The 23035-nt window shown below is 31.6% G+C and overlaps 1 protein-coding gene across 9 annotated transcripts in view; it reads left to right on the top strand.

Annotated features, from left to right (window-relative positions):
- Positions 1-23035, top strand: part of LOC101893112 (dystrophin, isoforms A/C/F/G/H) — a 752562-nt gene that overhangs the window by 629296 nt on the left and 100231 nt on the right. For 8 of the 9 annotated variants that reach the window (XM_059123281.1, XM_059123282.1, XM_059123286.1 and 5 more), the window contains one exon: positions 17329-17409. The exons of the other annotated variant lie outside the window; for it this stretch is intronic. In XM_059123281.1, the coding sequence (XP_058979264.1) occupies positions 17329-17409 (81 nt within the window). The remainder of the gene's footprint in view (positions 1-17328; positions 17410-23035) is intronic. 9 annotated transcript variants of the gene reach the window in all.

Genomic DNA, 23035 nt, shown 5'->3' on the forward strand with positions numbered 1-23035 from the left:
TTCTATTTAAAGTAAGAATAATATTTTATCTAAGGGATATTTCTTAAGGTTTGATCTAAATTCCCGAGATTTAAACCCTATGCACTAAATTTTTACAATGAAACATTTAAGGCATATCTTCGAACCTTAACTCTTTTCTGATTTACTTATCGAATTGGAAAATATCCATATAAAAACCCAGTTCTCTATTAAATTATTTATACCTGAACACTGAATCATCCATAAGAAATATTTCACGTGAGTATTTATTTTGCCGAAGAAAAAACAGGTATTTATTTTTCCGAATGGCAAACGATAATTGAAGCACTCTCGTTTGCGGTAGCCTTGCTTGAACTTGTCAAAAGAGAGCGAGGGGGGGTCATTGTTTACACAAGATTCAAATTAAACAATTTCAATTGCTTGCCGTAATTTAATAACAAAACTGAGATGTATGCTACTTTTGTAGTTTTAATTTTTTTGTAATGGTAACAAAAACCATTCGAAATTTAAGCATAAAAACAATACGAAATCTAAAAACCCCAAGAAAAAAGTATACACAATGCTTTAATTTGTTATTGTTGGGTGTTTTCTCTCCCCCCTGTTTTGCAGGAGGATTGTGGAAGCACATTGATTTTGTGTACATATTTTATTTGGAAAATAATTTTCCCCAATTTTGTTATAAATTGTTGTTGTGTTGGACGATTTGTTAACAGTTCTGGCGTTTTGGCGGTCAGCTCTTTTTGTTATGTTTTTGTTCAAATCTAAATATATCCCAAAGTGGTATTTATTTAAAGCCAATTGTTTAGGTAATTAAATTCTCATAAAGGTGAAAATTTGTTTTTCCATTATTTTCATCTTCTGCTTCTTTTGGCACGTAAAGTAAACAACAACCTGGGGAACAAAAATTGCGTGGAATTGAAAAACAAGTGTTTTTGTATTCATGATGAAAAAGAAAACACACCGAAAAATTTAGGAGTTCGCGGTCATAAGTCAAGGTTGATGTTGCAGGTGAAGGACAAAGGTCACTATAAGAAGACGGAGTGGTGGAGGGGGGGGGGGGGGGGGGGGGGTGTGGGAGAGGGATTCGAATAATTGGTGGGATAAAATACATTTATAATTCGTTAAAAAAGTAAAGTTTTTTTCTTTTTCTCAGATACAGAGGCATAAAAAATATTTTTTAAAAAAAGGTGATTTCAAAAAAAAAAAAAAAAATTGCTGCGAATTCTGGACCATCTTTATACCCTACACCACAAGGTGGTCAGGGTATTATGTCTTTGTGCATTTGTTTGTAACAGGCAAAAGGAAACGAGAGAGACCCATAGTTCCTTTTGATGATCTGCATAGAATCACTTTCTGAGTTCATTTATGCATGTCAGTCCATCTGTCCGTCCATCCGTCCGTCCGTCTGTCCATGTATTCTTGTGAACAAAATGCAGGTCGCATTTATTATCCGATTGAGATGAAACTTTGCAAACAACATTTGTTTGGCCCAAGGACGAACCCTATTGAAATTGGAGATAATCGGTAAAAATTTAGATGTAGCTCCCATATATATCTTCGTCCGATTTGCCTTTTATTGTGCACCAAACGTGTAATATCAGCCCGAATAGTATGAAATTTTGCATATACAACCAAATTAGGCCTGAAAATAAGTATGCCAAATTTGATCGAAATCGGTTCAGATATAGCTATAGCTCCCATATATATTGTTCATCCGATTTGTTATTTTTGTCCTCCGCAGCCGTAATATGCTCTCTGTAACAACAATATTTGGGGAAATATATCAAATGCAGCTCAGAAATACCTTTGCTAAATTTTATCGAGATCGGTTCAGATTTGGATATAGCTCCCATATATAACTTCGTCCGATTTACCTTTTATTGTGCACCAAACGTCTATCCCAAATGGGATGGAATTTGGCACATACGACCGAATTTAGTCTAGAAGGTAGTATGCCAAATTTGGTGAAGATCGGTTCAGATATAGTTATAGCTCCCATATATATCGTTCATCCGATTTGTTGTATTTGTTACCTACAGCCGTAATATGCACTCCGTAACAACGATATTCAGGGAAATATATCAAATACAGCTCAAAAATATCTTTGCCAAATTTTATCGAGATCGGTTCAGATTTGGATATAGTTCCCATATACATCTTTATATGATTTCAAATTAATTTGGACCAAATGAGCAATACAAGTCCGAATTTAAAAGATACAAATGCTTTGGCATATTTAGTCCTTTGAATTTTAAATTATAATTATAATCATAGCGTGTTTGATTGGATTCTCCCATATAAAACTTTTAATTATTAAGTGGAAAATTAAATTAGCAAAGTGGTGTAGGGTATCATAAAATCGGCCCGCCCGACTTTAGGACTTTCTTTACTGGTTTCTAATTCTAAAATTTAAAATTTTCTTTTTTATTTTTCCTTATATTTATTAATTTCCCATATGCCACAAAAATCCCACCCTCTGCCATTCAACCATATATTTTTCAATTAATTTATATGGATTTTGAAATTATTGAAAAATCATTTGTAATTTATTATTACAACTTCTGGTTTGGAGCTTGAAAAAAAAAAAATAAAACGAACAAACATTTGCAAAAATTAATTTTGTTAAAAGGTCTGCAACGCTCGGTCTGCTCCCTCCACCTTTCCCACGAATGGGTGTTACATTTTTCCAATAATTATGGAAAATTGTTTGACACACACCGCCCCATTGAAATTCGACTGGCATGTGTACTAAATGTTGCAAATAAAAAAAAATAAAAAAATTGGAAAATAAAAAAACGCAATACACTATGTGCCGTTTTAGCTTGATTACTTGTCGGTTTCCGATTTTTTGCTGTTGCTGTTTGGCAATTTAAAAAAGTTCTCATTGGATTGACAATCAATGAAGCGAGATACCGGTTGTTGTTTTGGACGGCAAAGACAAAAGAGTAAAGCATGGCTTTACGGGGAAAAATAATATTTTTTTCATTATTTATTTTTACAACCCGAATCCCGTGTATCGAAGTCTATTGGCTGTTCCGTTTTTCGATTTTTTTTTTTTTTGTATTGAAATTGACTGTCGTTCTTTTAATTTGGCCTCACCCATATTTACAAAATGCCTTGCTATCGCACGACATATGAATTACAATTGCAATTGATGTAAATTTCTTAAATAGTGCGTATTTATTTTCATGTCAGCCAGCCAGCCAGCCAGCCAGCCAGCGAACCAACCAGCCAACCCGCAACCAACAAAAGAGCCATTTATGTTTGCCATAGTTTGTATTTATGAATCACTTTTGTTTGGTGGAAGCTATTTTTTGCATTTTGCTCTACTTTACATTGTCGCTCGGCCAAAGAAACGTGGCTGGGAGTGGGACAAGCTAAGCATATGCCATGCCATGGCAAAATGATATGTACTAGGCAATGTGACATGACATGTAATAGGGGGGAAAAAAAACTTTTTTTTTGTTTAAAACAAAACAGAAAAAATATTCTACACAAAAGCCGCCAAGATAATAATTCATAGTTCGTTAGACATGAATTTGTTATAAATCATATCTAAAGTGAAGTTTTTGTAAAGGATTAAATGCCATAGACATATATATTTTATTAAAAAATAACATACATAAGTAAACCATTGAAATAATTCAATAATAACTAGCGCCATCTGTGTGTCAGTTGTAGTATTTATTTATTACTGTGTGATGTGAAATATAGGGTGTCCTTTAAGGAATACTATAGTATTATAAAATCTCCTAAAAGTATTGATTTTGTAGGAAACTTCTTGATTCTAAAATTGTGCACAGGTTTGCGTATGAGTATTTTTAATTAATGGCTAGCTTTGGAAAAAATAAAATATCTCATAAACTACGATAGCTAGAAACAAACCAGGAAATAGTTATAAAAACTTAGGTATGTGGCTGTGCATAGAATATATATTAACAAGGCTTGAAGTCTTTGTAAAGGATTGAAATTAAATAGACATGAAGGTTTAAAAAAAGAAACAAAAGTAAACAAAATAAATAATCCAATATCAAAACTAGCGCCATCTATGTGTCGTTTGTGGTACTTATTAAATCAAGTTTGAAGGGAAATATAGGGTGTCCTTTCAGGAATACTATAGCATTGAAAAATCTTCAAAAAGTTATGACTTTGTAGGAAATTTCTTGATTTTAAAATTATGTACAGGGTTGCGTATGAGTGTTTTAATTAATGGCCAGCTTTGGAAAAAATTAAATGTCTCATTAGCCACGATAGCTAGAAACAAACTAGGAAGTGGTTATGAAAACTAAGATATGTGGCTCTGCATAGAATATATATTACCGCGCGTTGAAGTCTTTGTTAGGAATTAAAATGGAATAAACATGCCTTTTTTATTTGAAAAAAAAAAACAAGATACATAAATAAACAACGGAAATAAGTCAAAAACAAAACTAGCGCCATCTGTATGTGAGAATTCCCTTACAAATATTATAGCATTAAAAAATTTGCTTAAAATGTTGATTTTGCTGGAATTTTTTGATTTTAAAATTGGGTACAGGGTTGTGTATGAGTAACTTTAATTCATGGGTATCTTTCCAAAAATGAGATATCTCACAAGCCAAGAGAACTAGAAACAAACCAGGAAATGGTTTTAAAAACTAATATGTGTGGCTGTGCACAGAATGTGTATTAATACGGCTTGAAGTCTTTGTAAAGAATTGAAATTACAATTTTTATTAAAAAAAAAAGAAACAAATCTGAATGAAAGAAATAATGCAATATCAAAACTAGCGCCATCTGTTTGTCATTTGTGGTACTTATTACATCATGTGTGAAGTGAAATGTAGGGTTTCTTTTGGGGCATTAAAAATGCTTCAAAAAGTATTGATTTTGTTGATATTTCTTGGTTTTTAAATTGAGCACCAGGTTGCGTATGAGTATTTTTAATTAATTGACAACTTTGCCAAAAATTAAATACCTCTTAAGCCAAGAGGGCTAGAAAGAAACCAAAAAGTAATTATAATAGCTTAGATATGTAGCTATTTATGTAAAATATTTTACCACTCATTTCTATAAGGGGTATGTAAAAAAATTCCATTTAATCTATGAAAAACTTTTCTTCATAAAATGAATTTAAATGTTTTACAAGAAATATATTTCTAAAATTTAAAAAAAAATTACTTAGAAATCAATGTAAAGCACTCGAAATTCATACTGTTAAGGATTTTCAGAATTCTGACTAAAAAGAGAAATAAATTAATTATTAAATTGAGAAAAATAAATAACAAAAGCCATAGAAATCACATATCTGTTTCTATTGGGACTAAAGAGAAACTAAATAGTGGTATATAAAGCTGAGACATGTGGCTATCTGAAATATTAAAATTAAGGTAGACATTTCTTGATTACTGGCAATAATTTCACTTCAATTCAAAAAAATATATTTATTCAATAAGAACATTAAACTATAACAACACGTAATTTTTACACTTTATATAAATATATACTAAGAATGACCAGTATGAAACTTTGCAAACCTCGCTGTAAAAAATCCTCGAAAAATTCCAAGTTTGAGTATTTTCAAATGTTCAAGAACTTCGTAAAAACACGAATTAAGAAAACATGTGAGTTTAGCGCTATCTATCGAGCAGGTGTTATGCTTATTTATTCACGCCTTGTTGAGAATATCGACTACACTTCAAAGAGTACTAAATCAATGAAAAATATTTAAAAAGTCTTCATTTTAACACAAATGCGGTGGTTCCTAAATCTGGTATCCTATTGCGTATGATTGTTTTTAATTAATGGGTACTATTGGAAAAACTTAAATATCTCTGTTTCTATTGGAGCTAAAGAGAAACAAAATAGAGGAATTTAAAGCTGAGATATTTGGCTATCTGGAACATTGAGGTACATATTTGGGGGTACTTGCAATAATTTTAGTTTCAGTCAATGAAATATATATTTTCATTCAGAAAATTAAACTAAAATCCGGGGTAATTTCTTAAGAATATATGTAAGATATACAATATAATGAAAGAACAGTCTGAAACCGTTCCGACCTTGCATTAAAGAATCGTCGAAAAAATGGATCTTTATCAAATTTTTGTTAGTAAAAAACATTATTAAATAAATCATTAGTGGTAAGCGCCATCTATTGATGATGTGTGTTACTAATTCATTCACGCTTTTTTGAGAATATAGACCACACATCAGAAAATAAAAAATCATCGCAAAATATTAAAAAAAGTTTTAATTTTTCTCTAAATTTAGTAGTTTTCTATTTTGGTACCCGGTTGCGTATGATTGTTTTTATTTATTGGGTAACTGTGGAAAAAGTAGAATATCTCGGTTTCTATTGGTGCTAAAGGCATATATAATAGTGGAATTTAAAGCTAAGATATGTAGCTATCTGCGATATCAACTTTGATATTCATATCTACTACATATTCCAAATAAATGTATAATTTGTCTGGGAAATATATACTTTCATTGAAAAAAATTAAATGAAAATCTTGTGTAAAGTTTTTTGTTTTAATTTTTTATAAATAAAGACCCAACTGAAATTTTATAAAGCCTTTATATATGTATACTTGTAGACAATAAAAAAGTTAGTCTTTTCATTCCATATTTTTTAAAAAGAATATAAATCCAGAATCAGGAAAAGATTTCCTTTAAAAATACTTCAAAACTTGGAGTTTTCTTTCTCATAACCTATTTATTAACTTCTAACAGTACGTAGACATATAAATGGGATAACCCACTGGATTGGGATTAAAATTGTCATATCTATTGTTTATACTTAAAATAGATGCTCTAAAAGTAGGTTAACTCTACAAGAAGTTCTAACGTAAATATGGCATAAGGTCTGAATAAAATTATATAATAGTTAAGATTTCAAATATCTTTGAAGTTTTTATATAACATTACCCTAGCACAAATACCTATTTGCGGTCCTTATAAAATTCCTTTAAAAATTCTTTAAATTCCGCACTCATTTACCTGGTTAGGTGCTCTATAAAAATCTTGTTTCTGACTTCCTTCCTCCTCATTACCCACCACCTGACTCGACATTAATTCCAACTCTTTTTACAACTCTTTCCCAGGAATAAAAAGTTAATAAAAATTAAGCACAAATTAACCCTTTACCTCAGGTAATAAAACTGTAATGTTATTACCCTGCATTTAACTGCAGGTGGAGTTCTCTTTTGCCTTTCTTTTAACCATACAAATTATTTGCTACAGTTTATATGCCAATGGCCATAAAAAAGCGGGTATAATAAAATCCACTATATCCGACAATTTTCTTCTTCATCTCCGACTGCTCGCATTCACATGCAGAACCGCATCGGATTGCAACTGCATTTAAATGTGAAACACTTTTGACCTGGATTTTTAGCTTGAGCAAGACGTTACAAAAAAAGTAAAAGTGCACCCAATTAACAAACACCTTTTGCCACCAGTCACTCAGCCACTCAGTCAGCCAGCCAGCTAGTCAGTCAGACGTTTTGTGATTTCTGCAAACAGTTTTCTTTCCTTCCTTCCTCTTTCTCACTTTACAACTCTGCTCCAAATACCATACAATCGTATTAATAAATTGCTACTACCGCCACCATTTTAGCAGAACAAACGAACGAACGAACGACCGAACTTTGTATGGACCCTAGAATATTGCGGTTATGTTCTTCTTCCGGTTACAAAGTAGGCACTTAATAAGTCATTAAAATAATTAAAAGGCAAAATATTATGCTACTCACAATGTGAGTGTTGGGCGGCCAGGGGTTGTGGGCTGATAATGTAACCAATGCAGGCAAATGATGGAAGCAAATTAAAAAGGGTAATATAATTATAAATGAAGGAGGGGGAAGGGGGTCTCAGAACAAATAAATGAAAATATTTCACGTGTGCGTATGACTAACGACAGTCATCATACGCCGTCTATTACCAAAAGGCAGTTATTGACTTTTTAAGATTTTCATTTAACAAAAAAAACATGCCGTCTGGATTTTAGAACAAATAAGCCTTCATAAAATGTCCTCCCTTCTCCTCTCTGCCTCTCTAGCCCATGGGAGAGTAAACAATCAGCCATTTAATTGCCTGCCTTTCTCAGTAATTCTAAAAAAAGGGTGTTACAAACGCTTTAATAATGCATTGCCCGACACATGAACATGCCGAACAAAAGTCTACTGTGATTTGCCCGAATCAAGCAGATGCTGTGCGGCAGCACTCAAAAATGAACCGAATTGGCTCATTGCCAAAGAACATTGTAAAGCTTAATAGTTCTCATATAAAAGAAGAAGAAGGGTTAATAAGTGACTACTTGTTGGTAGTATTTAAGCCGAACAAAGACTTCTTTAAATGACACTTTTTCTGAGCATATGGTATGTTATGACAATAAATATATCAACCATAAAATGAGTGGGTAAACACAGGGACCATAAAAGGAAGAAGGCAAACGGATGTGAAGTAGTTGCCTTTGTTTGGGAGGTACTGATGTAAACCATAGAAAATATGATTTTTAATATTTTATATGGATAGATTTGGATCTTTACAAAAGGATTTTTGACAAGCGTAAAAATATAAAACGTCCACAAAAATATGCCAATTTAGAAAAAATATAATTTTAATTGTTAGCGAGAAAATATGCTTCAATAAAATATAATTTAGAAGTAAACAAATCATCTAGCGCCATCTATATATCAAATATTTCATTTACCAGTCCATATGTTACTGGAAAATAAACTCCTTTCATATTTTATAGCGAATAGATTTAGGTCTTTAAAATTTGAATTATTTAAAAAAAATTAAATGTATCTGGAGAAAAATATATCTTTCAGTATAAATGTAATTTAATAATAAAAAAACCTGCTAGCGCCATCTGCATGCCAAGAATAGTACTCACAAACCATGGCTTTCTAGAATTATAAAATTACTATAAAATTAGTCTTTAAAAATACTTGCTTGAAAAGTATTATTGCATTAAATTTGGAGAAAAAAACATTTGATAAATTAATAATTGACAAAAAATCTTATAGCGCCATCTATATATCAATTATGGTACTTATTAGTCCGTACGTTGCTGGCATGATGAAGTTCATTCCCAAGACCATTAAAACATTGAAAAAAATATAATATGTGCACTTTTTACTGGAGAATTCCTAAATATACAATTTGGCACACCACTGCGTATGATTTATTTTAATTAAGTAGTGACTCGGAAAAATTTGGATATCTCAGCAACTATTAAAGTTAAAATAAAATTTTAAAAGCAATATTCAAGCTGAGAAACATAGCTTTTAAATACAACAGACCTTCAAAAGAAAATATAGTGGAAATATAATTTAGAACAGCAAACAAAGGGAGAAGATATTAACAAGTAAAAAAGCAGTAAGTTCGGCCGGGCCGAACTTTGAATACCCTCCACCATATGGAACGAATTAGAAAATTTTCAAAAAAACAAAATCCAATAAAAATTCTTTTAAAATCCTTAAAATATCTAATATAGGAAGGTGCCGATATATGGGGGGATATACGATATTGTGGACCTATAAAACGAGACAAAACGATTGGAAAATGTGGCTAAAATCATCAAAATACCGAATATCGCGGGGTACCGCTATATGGGAGCTATACGTTATCGTTAACCTATATAGAGAATTCTCTGTCGGTGGGTAAAGTGCTCACAAAGAACCCCTTGTGACAATTCCGTTGAAACATATGGCTAAAAACATCAAAATACCGAATATCGGGGGTACCGTTATATGAGGGCTATACAATATCGTGGATCTATATAGATAATTCTCTGCCGAGGTATAAAGTACCCACAAGGAACTCCTTGTGTGGATTTTCAGACAATTCCGATGAAAAATGTGGGTCAAATCATAAAATACCGAATATCGGGAGGTACCGTTATATGGGGGCTGTACGATATCGTGGACCTGTGTAGACAATTCTCTCTCAGGGGGTGAAGTACTCACAAGGAACTACTTGTGTTGATTTTAAGACAATTCCATCGAAAAGCGTGGCTAACATCATCAAAATACCGTATATCGGAGGTTACAGTTATATGGGGGATATACGATATCGTGGACCTACATAGACACTTCATTTTGAGGAGGTAAAATGCCCACAAGGTACTCCTTTTGTGGATTGTCAGACAATTCCGTTGAAAAATGTGGCTAAAATCATGAAAATACCGAATACCGTGGGGGTACCGTTATATGGCGGCTATACGATATTGTGGACCTATATAGATAATTCTCTGCCGAGGTATAAAGTACCCACAAGGAACTCCTTGTGTGGATTTACAGACAATTCCGTTGAAAAATGTGGGTAAATCATCAAAATACCGAATATCGGGGGGTACCGTTATATGGGGGCTATACGATATTGTGGACCTATATAGATAATTCTCTGCCGAGGTATAAAGTACCCACAGGGAACTCCTTGTGTGGATTTTCAGACAATTCCGTTGAAAAATGTGGGTAAAATCATCAAAATACCGAATATCGGGGGGTACCGTTATATGGGGGCTATACGATATTGTAGGCCTATATAGATAATTCTCTGCTGAGGTATAAAGTACCCACAAGGAACTCCTTGTGTGGATTTTCAGACAATTCCGTTCAAAAATGTGGGTAAAATCATCAAAATACCGAATATCGGGGGGTACCGTTATATGGGGGCTATACGATATCGTGGACCGATATAGCCCATCTTCGAACTTGACCTGCCTGCAGACAAAAGAGAGATCTGTGCAAAATTTTAGCTTCCTATCTTAATTCGTTTAGACTGTAGCGTGATTACAACAGACGGACAGACGGGCGGACAGGGCTAAATCGTCTTAGAATTTTACGCTGATCAAGAATATATATACTTTGTTGGGTCTAAAATGATTATTTCGATGAGTTACAAACGGAATGACAAAGTTAATATACCCTCCATACCTTTTTTGGTGGAGGGTATAAAAAATTAAGAGTATGCTTTTCGTCCCGCAAAATATATTACAAATTGGAATTTTGAATTTTTGTATTGAACTTTTACAAAAAATAATGCTACAAAGGCTCTTTAGAAGTTAAAAATATAATTTTAAATAAAAAATTATAATTCAAAATATTATTTTTTAAAAATACTTAAATAAAACTAGCGCCACGTATGGTACACTTGTGGAACTAATTGACAAATCCATTGCTAGAAACATAGAGCTTACTTCAGAGAACCTTAAAACATTACAAAATTTTTGAAAATATTGCGTTACAATAAACATTTCTTCAATCAAAAATTCCGCACCCGGCTGCGTATGATTTATTTTAATTAAGAGGTACTTTGAGTAAAAATTAAATAACTCAGCAACCATAAGTGCTAAATGGAAATTAAAAAATGGATATTAAAGCTAAGACATATAGCTATTAATTATAATTCCTCAAAAAAACCTTGTATGAAGGACAAGCGCAATTAAACACAAAAGGACATTTTTTTGAAAACTTAACGACAAAACATTTCTCCAAATCTTCAAAGATTGAGATATAAATTTTCAATATATTTCCTAGATATCCCAGGAGTAAATTTTATACAATAGACCTTTTAAGGTTCCTTATTATTATTATTTTTTTAATTCTCTGGCCTATTTGGTGTTGATGGGTTAAAAAAGGTTGTTGAATAATATTTTCAATTGTATGAAGAAATTAGAAATAACCATTTAGCGCCATCTATGTTCTAGTTCTTGCTTATCATACCAAAAACACGAAGTATATTTCAAAGATTGCTAAAGTATTGAAAAATATTCAAAATGTGTTAGTTATCAGAGATGGTTTTGAATTATTGAATTTTGTGTGAGGTTGCGTATGATTTATTTTAATTAAGAGTTAACTTGAGCAAAAATTAAATTTCTCAGCAACCATAAGAGCTAAAATCAAAGAAAAAGTTGGATATTAAAGCTGAGACATGTAGCTATTAAAGATTATTAGCCCACAAAAATATCCGACATGAAGGACAAGCAATATTAAGAAATTTTAATAATTTAGCGACAGAAATATTAACAATTACCAAACAGCTTGAGATATAGGAATTTACTGTAATTTCTAGATATTCTGGGAATGAAAATCACATAATGGACTTATGTAGATTCCTTATAAAATGTTTAAAAAATTTCCGGGATATTTGGTATTAAAATGAATACTTTTTAATGAGGCTAAGGATATAAAATCTTACCTGTGAGAAGAGGAACCAGCCATCAGAGCATCTCTTATTTTAATTGGATAAATAATAAAGCACAGTAGTGTTTCTGAAGCAACAAAGAATAGTTCCTGGAAATCTCAATTTTAAAGTGATTTTAACACAATCTTAAAATGGGACTTAAGTGCGTATGAGTATTATTAATTATTGTGTATTTTTGGGAAAATTTGTATATCTTTTGAATTATAGGTGCTACAAACCTAATTTACATTTCAAATGAAAGCTAACAAATTCTACACTTAAGAGGCGCATCTAGGTTTTTTATTATCTGGCAAAGATTTATTCAATATCTTCTTAAATTCGGCGATTTTTTTTAAATGTAAAATGGTCTTCCAACATTGTGTCGAAAAATCTCATTGTATTTCAGACTTATTAAAAAAAGTAATTTTGAGTTATACTAACATACTCTTGTGTTAATAGATTTTTTTGATTTTGATTTGCAAACACTTGTCCTAAAGAAAAAACTAATTATTTTAATGAGAAAAAACTTAAACTTTATTTCTTTACCAAGCATAATTCTTGTGAAAAAAATACAATGTTTGCCACAATTACCCGTATTTTCTCTTCAACGAAATGAAGAGGCATAAGAAAAAATAAATCACAAGGAATATTTAAGCCATGTCAGCACTTAAAAATTAAATGAATTCTGCGAAAAACAAAATCGCAGTTAAATATTAAAAGTTCCATTTTTTTCTCATACAAAAATGGACGAAGGAAAAAATCTGTATATTTCACCAGTAATTTGCAATGAAAACTAGCAACATTTCCTTGAGCATTCAAGGAGCATGGTCCGGAGCCGTAATAACCATGAATTGAGGGAAGGAATGAAAAAAAGTCGACGTAAAACTACATCCTTGCTCTATGACCATCATTAAATTGTAGCATCATTATCATCATCATCATCACCACCACCCGGCTCGTCATTATCGTTATCATCCATCGATGGTTAGTTTGGCTCATCATTGTTAAGCAAACCAACGAACCAAACAAGCAGCCAACGAACCAACCAACCACCAGCACTAAGTAGTGGAATGTTCTGCAGTCAAACATTATAGTAATGAATTCATTCCTGAGTCAAGCATCAACAGGAACGGTTTTATCGTCGTTATCTTGGCGAAAACAAAAAAACCAGCAGCTACAGCTGGAAAATGAGGAGGGAAGATTGTATTCAAAGTGAATCCTTAACTTTTTTCACTTTACTCCACACCACTCTGCTCTCCACTGCTCTGGCAAAACGATAATAAACGATAAAATCTTGTTTTCTTGCGTAGTTTGCAGCTTTTCGTTCTTTCTTATCTATGTTGTGAAGATTTTTCTGTTACAATTGGTTTTTCGCATTTTTTTTTTTTTTGCTTTCTTTCTATTTTTCTGTTGCACTTTTAAAGTGCAATGGAAAAAGGTTGTTAGTGCTTGACACTTTGGTACAGATTGAGATTGGAGAAGTATTTAGAAAGTTTTATTTGAATTTAATTTTATGAGATTTTTGCATTTTCATGGAATTTGTTTTGAAATTTTCAGGAAATTGTATTTTATTCTGAGTATGAGGAAATAGGAATAATTTTCATTGAAATTTCAGCAAATATGTTTAATTATAAAAATATATATGTGATTACTTCTAAATATTATATTTATTTGTTTTATTTTTTTTAACTTTATATTTTTTTCTTTTTCATTTTCAAGACATTTTAAATTTGTAGTCCTTGGCGTATGATTAATATTAATTTTGTTGGAAATCAAAAAAATCAGCAATCACTTCTCATTAGAAAATATATAAATGGGATACATACGCATTCCCATGGTCCTTCAGAATAACATCTAAAGTTTTAGTGTTGCCATATAAGGGTCCAGCCCATATTATACCCACTTCACCCTTAGAACCATTATTTTAGGAAAAAAAGTATCTCCTCTCATCTCACATTAAACTTTACTTCCCAACACTTTTGTGCAGTAATTGTACCACCCTGCATGCTATCATATATTCTTAGCATATTTTTGGGCCATTTTCATTCTTTTCGAAATATTTTATTTTAGACGTACCATCGAGCGTATTATTATCAGTATTTCACTATATGATGGCCGATTCACATCTTAAGTTTTGATTGTTGTCATATGCGGGTCCTGTCCACATGATCCAGCACTTTTGAAAAAAAGACAGTTCTCACCATAAATTTTTCATTAGAACTCATTTCTCTACAGTTGTATGAAGTATTCATACCACCCAACATACGATCATATGTAATTTCATACTTTTATTTAATATTCGGACTTAATTCTTTCTTTTCGAAATATTTTATCTTATTCGTACGATAGGGCGTATGATTACTTGTATTTCCCTGTATGATGGCGTATGATTATTAGTATTGCCAAAAAAATTAATGTGTGGCATATGATTAATATGTTGGAAAACAAAATATCAGCAATCACTTCTCATTAGAAAATGTATAAGGGTATGCATACACATACATTTCGCCACATGCCCATGGTCATTCTAATCTTCATAGCCCTTCCAAATCACATCTTAAGTTCCATTGTTGACCTATACAAGTCCGGTCTATAATACTCCTACATTTGTCCCACTTCATCCTAAGAAATATTATTTTTGAAACAATTGTCTGCTCACACCATAAGTTTTTTTTATTAAAACTCACTTCCCTACACTTATTTAAAGTATTTGTACTACCCTGCACACTTTTGGCCCATATTCATGATTATAATAATTGTTTTTTTTTTTTTTAAATGTTGTATTTTATCCCTAACATCGGGCGTATGATTAGCAGTATTTCGGTATATAATGGCGTATGATTATTAGTATTGTCAGACGTATGATTAATATTAATTTTTAAAATTGGAAAAACCTAAGATTATTTCTGTGGATCCATTTATTATTTTTTTTTTATTCCCTTCCAGCAGCTGTAGATTAATTTCATATGTATCACCCGGCGTATGATTATTTGTAATTCCGTCCCAATTTAATTAATTTCCTTCACTCGTGCCATGGTGCGTATGAGCACCAGCAATTTCATATTGAATGGCGTATGATTATTACTATTGCCAGAAATCCTGTTCTGGTTAGCGTATGATAAATATTTTTTCTAAATTTTACATAAGCTGAACTCATACATCCTGGACTAAAGATTATTATCAGTTCACCTCTATCAGTTTATCGTACCGTCGGGCGTATGATTACCAGTATTTCGCTTTATGTTGACGTACGACTATTAGTATTGGCAGAAAGTCAATGGTAGGATTGGCGTATGATTAATATTAATTTTGGAACTTGTAAATAGCTTAGCTCATTGATTTCTTTCCTTTCTTAAGCTGTAGAATAATTCTAGTTCACTTCACTTCTCTTACGCACCACCCTGCGAATGATTATTTGTAATGCCTTCCTCAAATATTCGGTCCTACTTTATTGTTAAAACCTTGTTTTGTGAAATAATTGCCTTCATTCGTACCTTGGTGCGTATGATTGAATGGTGTATGATTATTACCATTGCCATAAATTTAGTTCTAGTTAGCGTATGATTAATATTTTTGAATTCAAAAAAATCTGTATTCAAATATTCTGTACTGTAGATAAATATCAGTTCACTTCTATTTCATGCTTAGAAACTTCAGAGGTACGTCATATTCGAATTATGCTTCATCTGAAACATCGTGATAATTTCTATGAATATTTTCATGCAGGATCTTAGACATATGCTTACCAGTACAGCGACAAAGTAGGTCGTATGGTTATTTCTTAGTTCAGAAATTTAATACCCTTCAACGTATGATTATTATTTTGCCATAACCTTGAGCGACATCTCTGGATTTATTAATTTTATTTTCATCCCTAAGTAACTGCTAAATCGGCACATTTTAGAAAGTCCTCTCATCGGTATCACTCTCATTTTTCAAATTTTTTCCATAAGTTTTTTTCAGTAGCTACTGGGTATTTTTTTGGGTTTTATATATCGACTAGCGTATGATTAATATTAATTCAAAAATTTGACATACTCAGACCCTTCCTTAAATACATCATTTTCATTTGTTTCTCGTATATATGACCCCGCGTATGGTTACATTTAAAATTCAATATCGGTTGGCGTATGATTATTATTAATTATTCAAAACCACTGGGTACTACTCTGCGTATGATTACTGGTAATTCAATATCGGTTGGCGTATGATTATTATGAAAATTCCAATTCTCATATTTTTTATAGATTTTTTTCATAACTTACGGTATATTTTTTTTAGTTTTTGAATATCGATCAGCGTATTCACTTTCAAGCTCAAAACCGCTTCATATTTCAGTTGTTGCTCATGGGTACCACCATGCATATGATTAATTGTAAAACAATGTCATTTGGCGTATGATTAAAAATTCTCATATTTTCATTGGGTTTTGTGATTACTTGCGAGTTTTTTATTATTATTATATATTTGATCTGGGTATGATTAATATTGGTCCAAAAAGTTTACATAGCCTCTACTTTCATACTTAGAACCATCCATTTTTTTCTCACCTATACCACCAGGCGTATGATTACCATTAATTCAATATTAGTTGGCGTATGATTATTATAAATTCAAAATCATTGTTTTTGATATTTTCCATTGGTTTTTGCCACTAGTTACGGGGTATTTTGTTGAATTTTACAATAGTTTATCAGCATATGATTAATATTTGTCCAAAAATTTGACATAGTCTTTACTTCCGTACTCAAATTCCCTCTCAAAAGCTTCATAACTAAATGCTTTCTTATTGGTACCATGGTGCGTATGATTTCCATTAATTCTATATTAGTTGGCGTATCATTATTATTAACTTATAATTATTATTTTTAGTATTTGGTTTTGTCATAAGTTGCGGGGAATTTCGTTGACTTTTTTCAATATTTTGTTAGCGTATTAGTTCAAAATTTGAAAAAGATTTCATTTTCATATCTAAAACACTTAAAACCGCTTCATACATAGTCATTTCCCATCGGCCCCATAGTGCGTATGATAATCATTAATTGTATATCCGTTGACATTTTTTCATCTGGTTTGACATTAGTTGCGGGTATTTAATTGGTTTTCTTTTATTGATTTCTTTATTTCTTGTAAATATTTAGGTTAATTTGGGTTTTGTTTTTGATTTTTTTCTAGGATTTTTTGGGGGAGACTCTAGAATCGTATCATGGCAATCATATGTGGATATGGTTGCGCATGAGTGATATTGATACCAAGGTCAGTAGTAAAAAAAAACCTCACAGGCAGGCATGAAAATAATATTTCAAAATAAAAAAATTACCATGAAAAAATATCGCACTTCACAAAAAACAAATCACAAATGGGTAAATTAAAATATCGGAAGTATTACGATCAAAAAACAAATTATAACATCAGACTTTTTAGAAAAATGTTCTATCAAAAAAAATGCATTTTTCACGCATACGCAATTACTTATCTTTGTCCAAGAAAAAGGGATAATGGAGAGCTCTCTCTTTTTATATTTCCTAACCATACTTCCCTTTCATCTAACACCTCCAAACTATAACACTTTCTCCTTTAATGGATCACTCTTGTCACCTGCCAATCTTTCAAAGCTTTAAGTTACACATCTGCAAGTTACAATTCGATGTAATATAATATTCTACATTGAAATATAGATTCATCAATGGAAGTTGTTTATTGTCAAGATAAGTACTCACATAAGTATTATTACATCACTTCATACTGAAATGACATGCAATTTTTATATTGCAGAACATCTTCTACAATTGATTTAATGCAGGCAGCATTTCAATATTTCAGAATTTGTTATAAATTGGGTTGCAATGAAAATTAATGGAAAGACTTGATATCAAAAATAAAATTTAAGTGAAGTATTACTGAAGAAAAAATGCAAAAAAGCTTAACTATTTTATTAAAATTACCGTATTTAAATCTACGTCCCATGTTGCGTATGATTGATAACAATTCTGAGTTTCTTCAAAGAATCTCGAATATCTCCGAAAGCAATGAAATTACAAAAATATTTCCCAAGTACAAAATGTAGCTGAGACCACAGGTATTACATTTTACCTTACATAATAAAATCTTAAAATTATATTCACTGTAGATAAATGTTCAAAGTTCTGAAATATTAACAATAATTTTGAACACTTTCGATGATATAAGAATACTTCAGCATCTAATAAAGCTTCAAATAAAATATGTGTGCGGTTTATACCAAAATTTAGTAAGACCTCTTAAGCCTCACTTTAAATTATTTAAAAGTTATATTTATTTTATAAAATATATAAACAAATAATAAATCTGATTGCAAATTTCTCCCTTCTTTTGGTACCACATGGCGTATAACTAATATTAATTATGAGTAACTTTAGAAAATCCGCAATATCTTCTAAACCTCAAGAGAGAAAATTATAGTTTAAAGTATTAATAAAAGCATAGACTTCAAGCTTTCAATTGGTACTTTTCTTAAAAATCTTTAAATTCCCTGACATTATTTTCGAACATCCTAAATCATGTATTACTTATTTTTTGAAAAAAGAAAAAAATAAATTCATGTTATTATTTTCCTTTACTTTCTTATTTTGTTTTTGTTTTTTTTTTTTCTTTTATTATTTACAAAGTTCCTCTGGAACTTATTCAGTTTGCATTGTATTCAATTTGTTGTGTCTTGAGGCTAGAACACACACATTTGCTCGCAATATTTTTGCAACAAAGTAAAACGAAAGTGAAGAGCAACGACTCCATTTAAATATAGAACATATTACATTTTTCAGACGAGAAACTAGTTTCGATATGCTGCTCATGTGTAAACATATCGTCGTCAGGATATTTTCTATTTTCATCCTTGATGTATTTACCGCCAAATATAGTTAAGTTTTTCAATTTAATTTCCTGTTTTCGTGGACGTCCTACTTCGATGCTTCTCGTTCTTTGCGGAATAAAGTGCGCTAGCATGAACAGAAAAAAGTAACAGAAACAGGAATATGTATTTTGTGATGGGGGAGGGGGTTCTGTTTCGCCACTAACGGATTGGAGGTGTATTGGGGCGTTGTTAGGTGGGTGGATGCATGGGTGCGTGTGAGTGTTTTCCGCTGAGTGCATGTTATCACCATGGTACTTGGTGTTCAAGGGGGTTTTTAGTGTTCACATTACAAACAAATGGTTTTTGTTGCAAATTTGATATGGCTCGAATGGTAAATGGTGTTGTTTTTGTGTGTTTTTTTTTTTCAACATTCTGTTCGCCGAATGAGATCATAGTAGGAAATGTAATTTGTGTATCAGCACATAACTACACCACCGACATTGCATGCTCTTTCACAAAGATAGATAGATAGTTATGTATAATGGTGTATAGAAATTTACTGAAGTAGGTGGGTGTTTACTGGCTTCATTTTTTAAGCATTTGTTACAAATTTGTGTTCTGAAAAAGCATACACACACATTATGAGCATACAACGGCCAACGAAACACATTTTCAAATGGTACCGCCATGCCATGCGATACATTTGAAATAAAAGAACTGGGGGAAAAACGGACGAAGGAGAGTTAAAAGGCATTGCAATCCGATACAGTTACAAGGTAACATTTGATGTTCAGATTCTTGTATGGAAATTGTGATAAGATTATAGTAAAATAAATTCTAATGGTTATGGGGGGAAATGCAGTGGAAAAATTATTTGAGGCACTAAAAAATATTGTGAACCAAAATAAGTATGAAATTGGTACAAAATATATTTAGGAGATTTCATTTCAGTGCATATAAGTTGGAAATAATTAACTTGAGCTACGTTCTACACGATATGCCTTAAAAGAAAAATCTTAAAATTATCCTTCTGTTATGTACTATGGTGCGTATGATTTATTTTAATTCTGACTTAATTCAAAAAATCTTCCGTATCTCCGCAACCAAATGAGATAGGGTTCTGGTTTAAATTAGGAAACGCAGCTAAGATTTCAAGCTTTTCAAGAAAGCTCAAATCAAAAATCTTAAAATTACGTACATCATATTGCGCATTAATATTACTGATGTTGTCTTACTTCAGCCAAAACCAGGCATATTTTAAATCGTTATTTATTATTTCAATATCTTTACAACCAATGTTCGTAAAGTTATGATCACAAATGCAAAAAGTAACTTAGACTGCCCGCTTTTATGTAAGCCACCAAAGAAAAATCTTAAAATTGTCCTTCTGTTATATACCTCACTGCGTATGATCAATATTAATTCTGTTATTATTTACAAAATTCTCGATATCTCCGGAACCCAAAGATAGATAATTGTATTTTAAATTGGAAAGCCCAGCTGAGACTTCAAGCTTTCAAAGAAACCTGCAATTAAAAATCCTAAAATTAGGTAGATCATATTGCGCATTAGAACAATTGATGTTGTCGTACTTCAGAAAAAAACATGGATATCATTCAAAAAAAAAATCAATATTTTATATAATCCTCAATATCTCTACAACCAATGCGTCTGAAGTTATGGTCAGAAACGGAAAAAGTAGCTTAACCTTCGCGCATTACGATAAACCACAAACGAAATTTCTTAAAATTGTCCTTCTGTTATGTACCTCACTGCGTATGATTAATATTTATTCTGACGTTACTCACAAAATCGTGCATATCTCCGGAACCAAATAAGATAAGATTATGATTTAAATTTTAAAACGAAGCTAAGATTCCCAGATTTCCACGAAATCTCCAAACAAAAATCTTAAAATATCTACACGTCATATAGCTCTTTAGTGCTATTGATGTTGTCTTACTTACGTAACAGGAATATCTTTAATATTTATTCATTATTTGGCTAAATCCTCAATATTTCCACAATCTATACACGTAGAATTATGATTACAAATGGGGAAAGTAACTTGGCCTTCGCACTTTTTGATAAGCCAAAAGAAAAAAATCTTAAAATTGTCCTTCTTTTATGTACCTCACTGCGTATGATTATTATTAATTATGGCTGTATTCGAAAAATCGTCCATATCTCAGGAACGAAATGAGATAACGATCTTTTTTAAATTAGAAAACTAAGCTAAGATTCCAAGCTCTTAGAAATATCTCTAATACACAATCTTAAAATTAAATTATGATATACGGCACATTGATTATTGACAATATTAAAGTAGTCTTCCTCGAAAGAACCAGGGTTGTACCACAAACCAATGCGGCTAATGCTCTACTTCCAAATGGCTAAAAATAGACGGGATATAGTCTTCAAAATATATCATAGTACTCTCATTTATCATTTAAAATATTGCCATTATTTCTAATCCCCTTCGAAGAAAATCCTTCACCTTCCACTAATCAATTCATAACAACGCACTCAATTCAATATAAGAAAAATGTAAGCGCCTTTAACATAATTCTTTAATCCTGTAACAACAATCATCTTGTCAGAAAACGAGGTTCCAACGACCAGAAGGACGGTCATTGGCCAAGTAGATGCCACAACAAATAAAAAAAAATATTTTCTAGAACAAAAAAAAACCCAGACCCTATAACGACCTTTCATGTGAGCGTCTCATGCGAAACCAAGCATTCTACGACCATCATGGTTGAACAGTATACTTTGTCTCACATGTATGCTTGTAGTCGTAACCTTAAGTGGAAGTAAGAAAAGCGATGTGATACATGATGCTTAAGATGCGCCAAAATAACTCGTTTTCGTAACGAATTTTACACGTTTTAGATTTTTCTTGTTACTTGTTGGGCAGTGGTTGTTGGTATTGTTGCTACACTTCTTGTAACAGAATAACAGCTAACAACTACAAATAATGTGACCATAAGTTAATCTATAACATTTTGTTGTTTTTTTCCTTTAAATTAACAATGGTGGGTAGGAGGGGAAGGTTGGGGACAAAAAAAAATATAAATTATAGTTCGGATAATCCTCAAAAAAGGTATTCTAAAAAGGTCCATGACAATTACTCATCATTCCATGCCTATTTTATAATTTTACAAAGCCCCTAGAGCGTATGATACTTATTAATGTATGACCATGGGTGCGTATGATTATTTTTAATTTTGGGTTGCTTTGGAAAAATTGGCATAACTTTGGTTCTACTTTAAGTAGGAAAGAAATCTAAACACCCTGTTGATGGGAAAAGTCGGATCCACATACTAGCCGATAGTTTTTTGTAAAAGCCATACGGCAAGCATTTCAAATACATGTTTGAATAGGAAATCGAAAAATCGGCATTTAAAAGTTTATAAGTAAATTAAAATGAGATATAACTGAATTGAGTACTGTAGATCTTTTAAGGATTTTTAGCACCATTTTCACGTTTATTAATCTAGATTTTTTCGAGAAATTCTAAAATCCTCTATCAACTAAGGTTATAAGAAAACTTTCCAGAGATGACATCTTTGTCTATTTAAGTGGTTTTGTTAAAGATTTTTAAGTCAGCATTTTGAGGTCCTATAACGTGACTTACATGGTGGTTTTGAAAAGTTCTAATGCGGATTTGAGGACTATTTAAAGACCATTTGATGCTGTATTAACGTCAATCTTGTGAGACCACTTCTATGTCTGTTAAAGTGGATTTGTTGAGTTTTTAAATATCTCTTTCAAGTCCATCGACGTGTTTTCTATCACGGCCTAAACAGGCTACTTATTTTTTTTATTTATTTATTTATTTATTTTTTTTGAAAATTTCGAAGGTAACTTGAAGGTCTATAAATATGGACTTTTAAATAATACATAAAAGTGGATTTGTTGAGTTTTTTAAATGCCTCTTCCAAGTCCATCGACGTGTTTTCTTTCACGAACCATACAGGCTACTTATTTTTTATTATTTATTTATTTATTTATTTTTATTTTTTTTTTTTTTGAGAATTTCGAAGGTAACTT

This window comes from Musca domestica, unplaced genomic scaffold (assembly GCF_030504385.1).
Source record: "Musca domestica strain aabys unplaced genomic scaffold, Musca_domestica.polishedcontigs.V.1.1 24, whole genome shotgun sequence".
NCBI classification, from domain to species: domain Eukaryota; kingdom Metazoa; phylum Arthropoda; class Insecta; order Diptera; family Muscidae; genus Musca; species Musca domestica.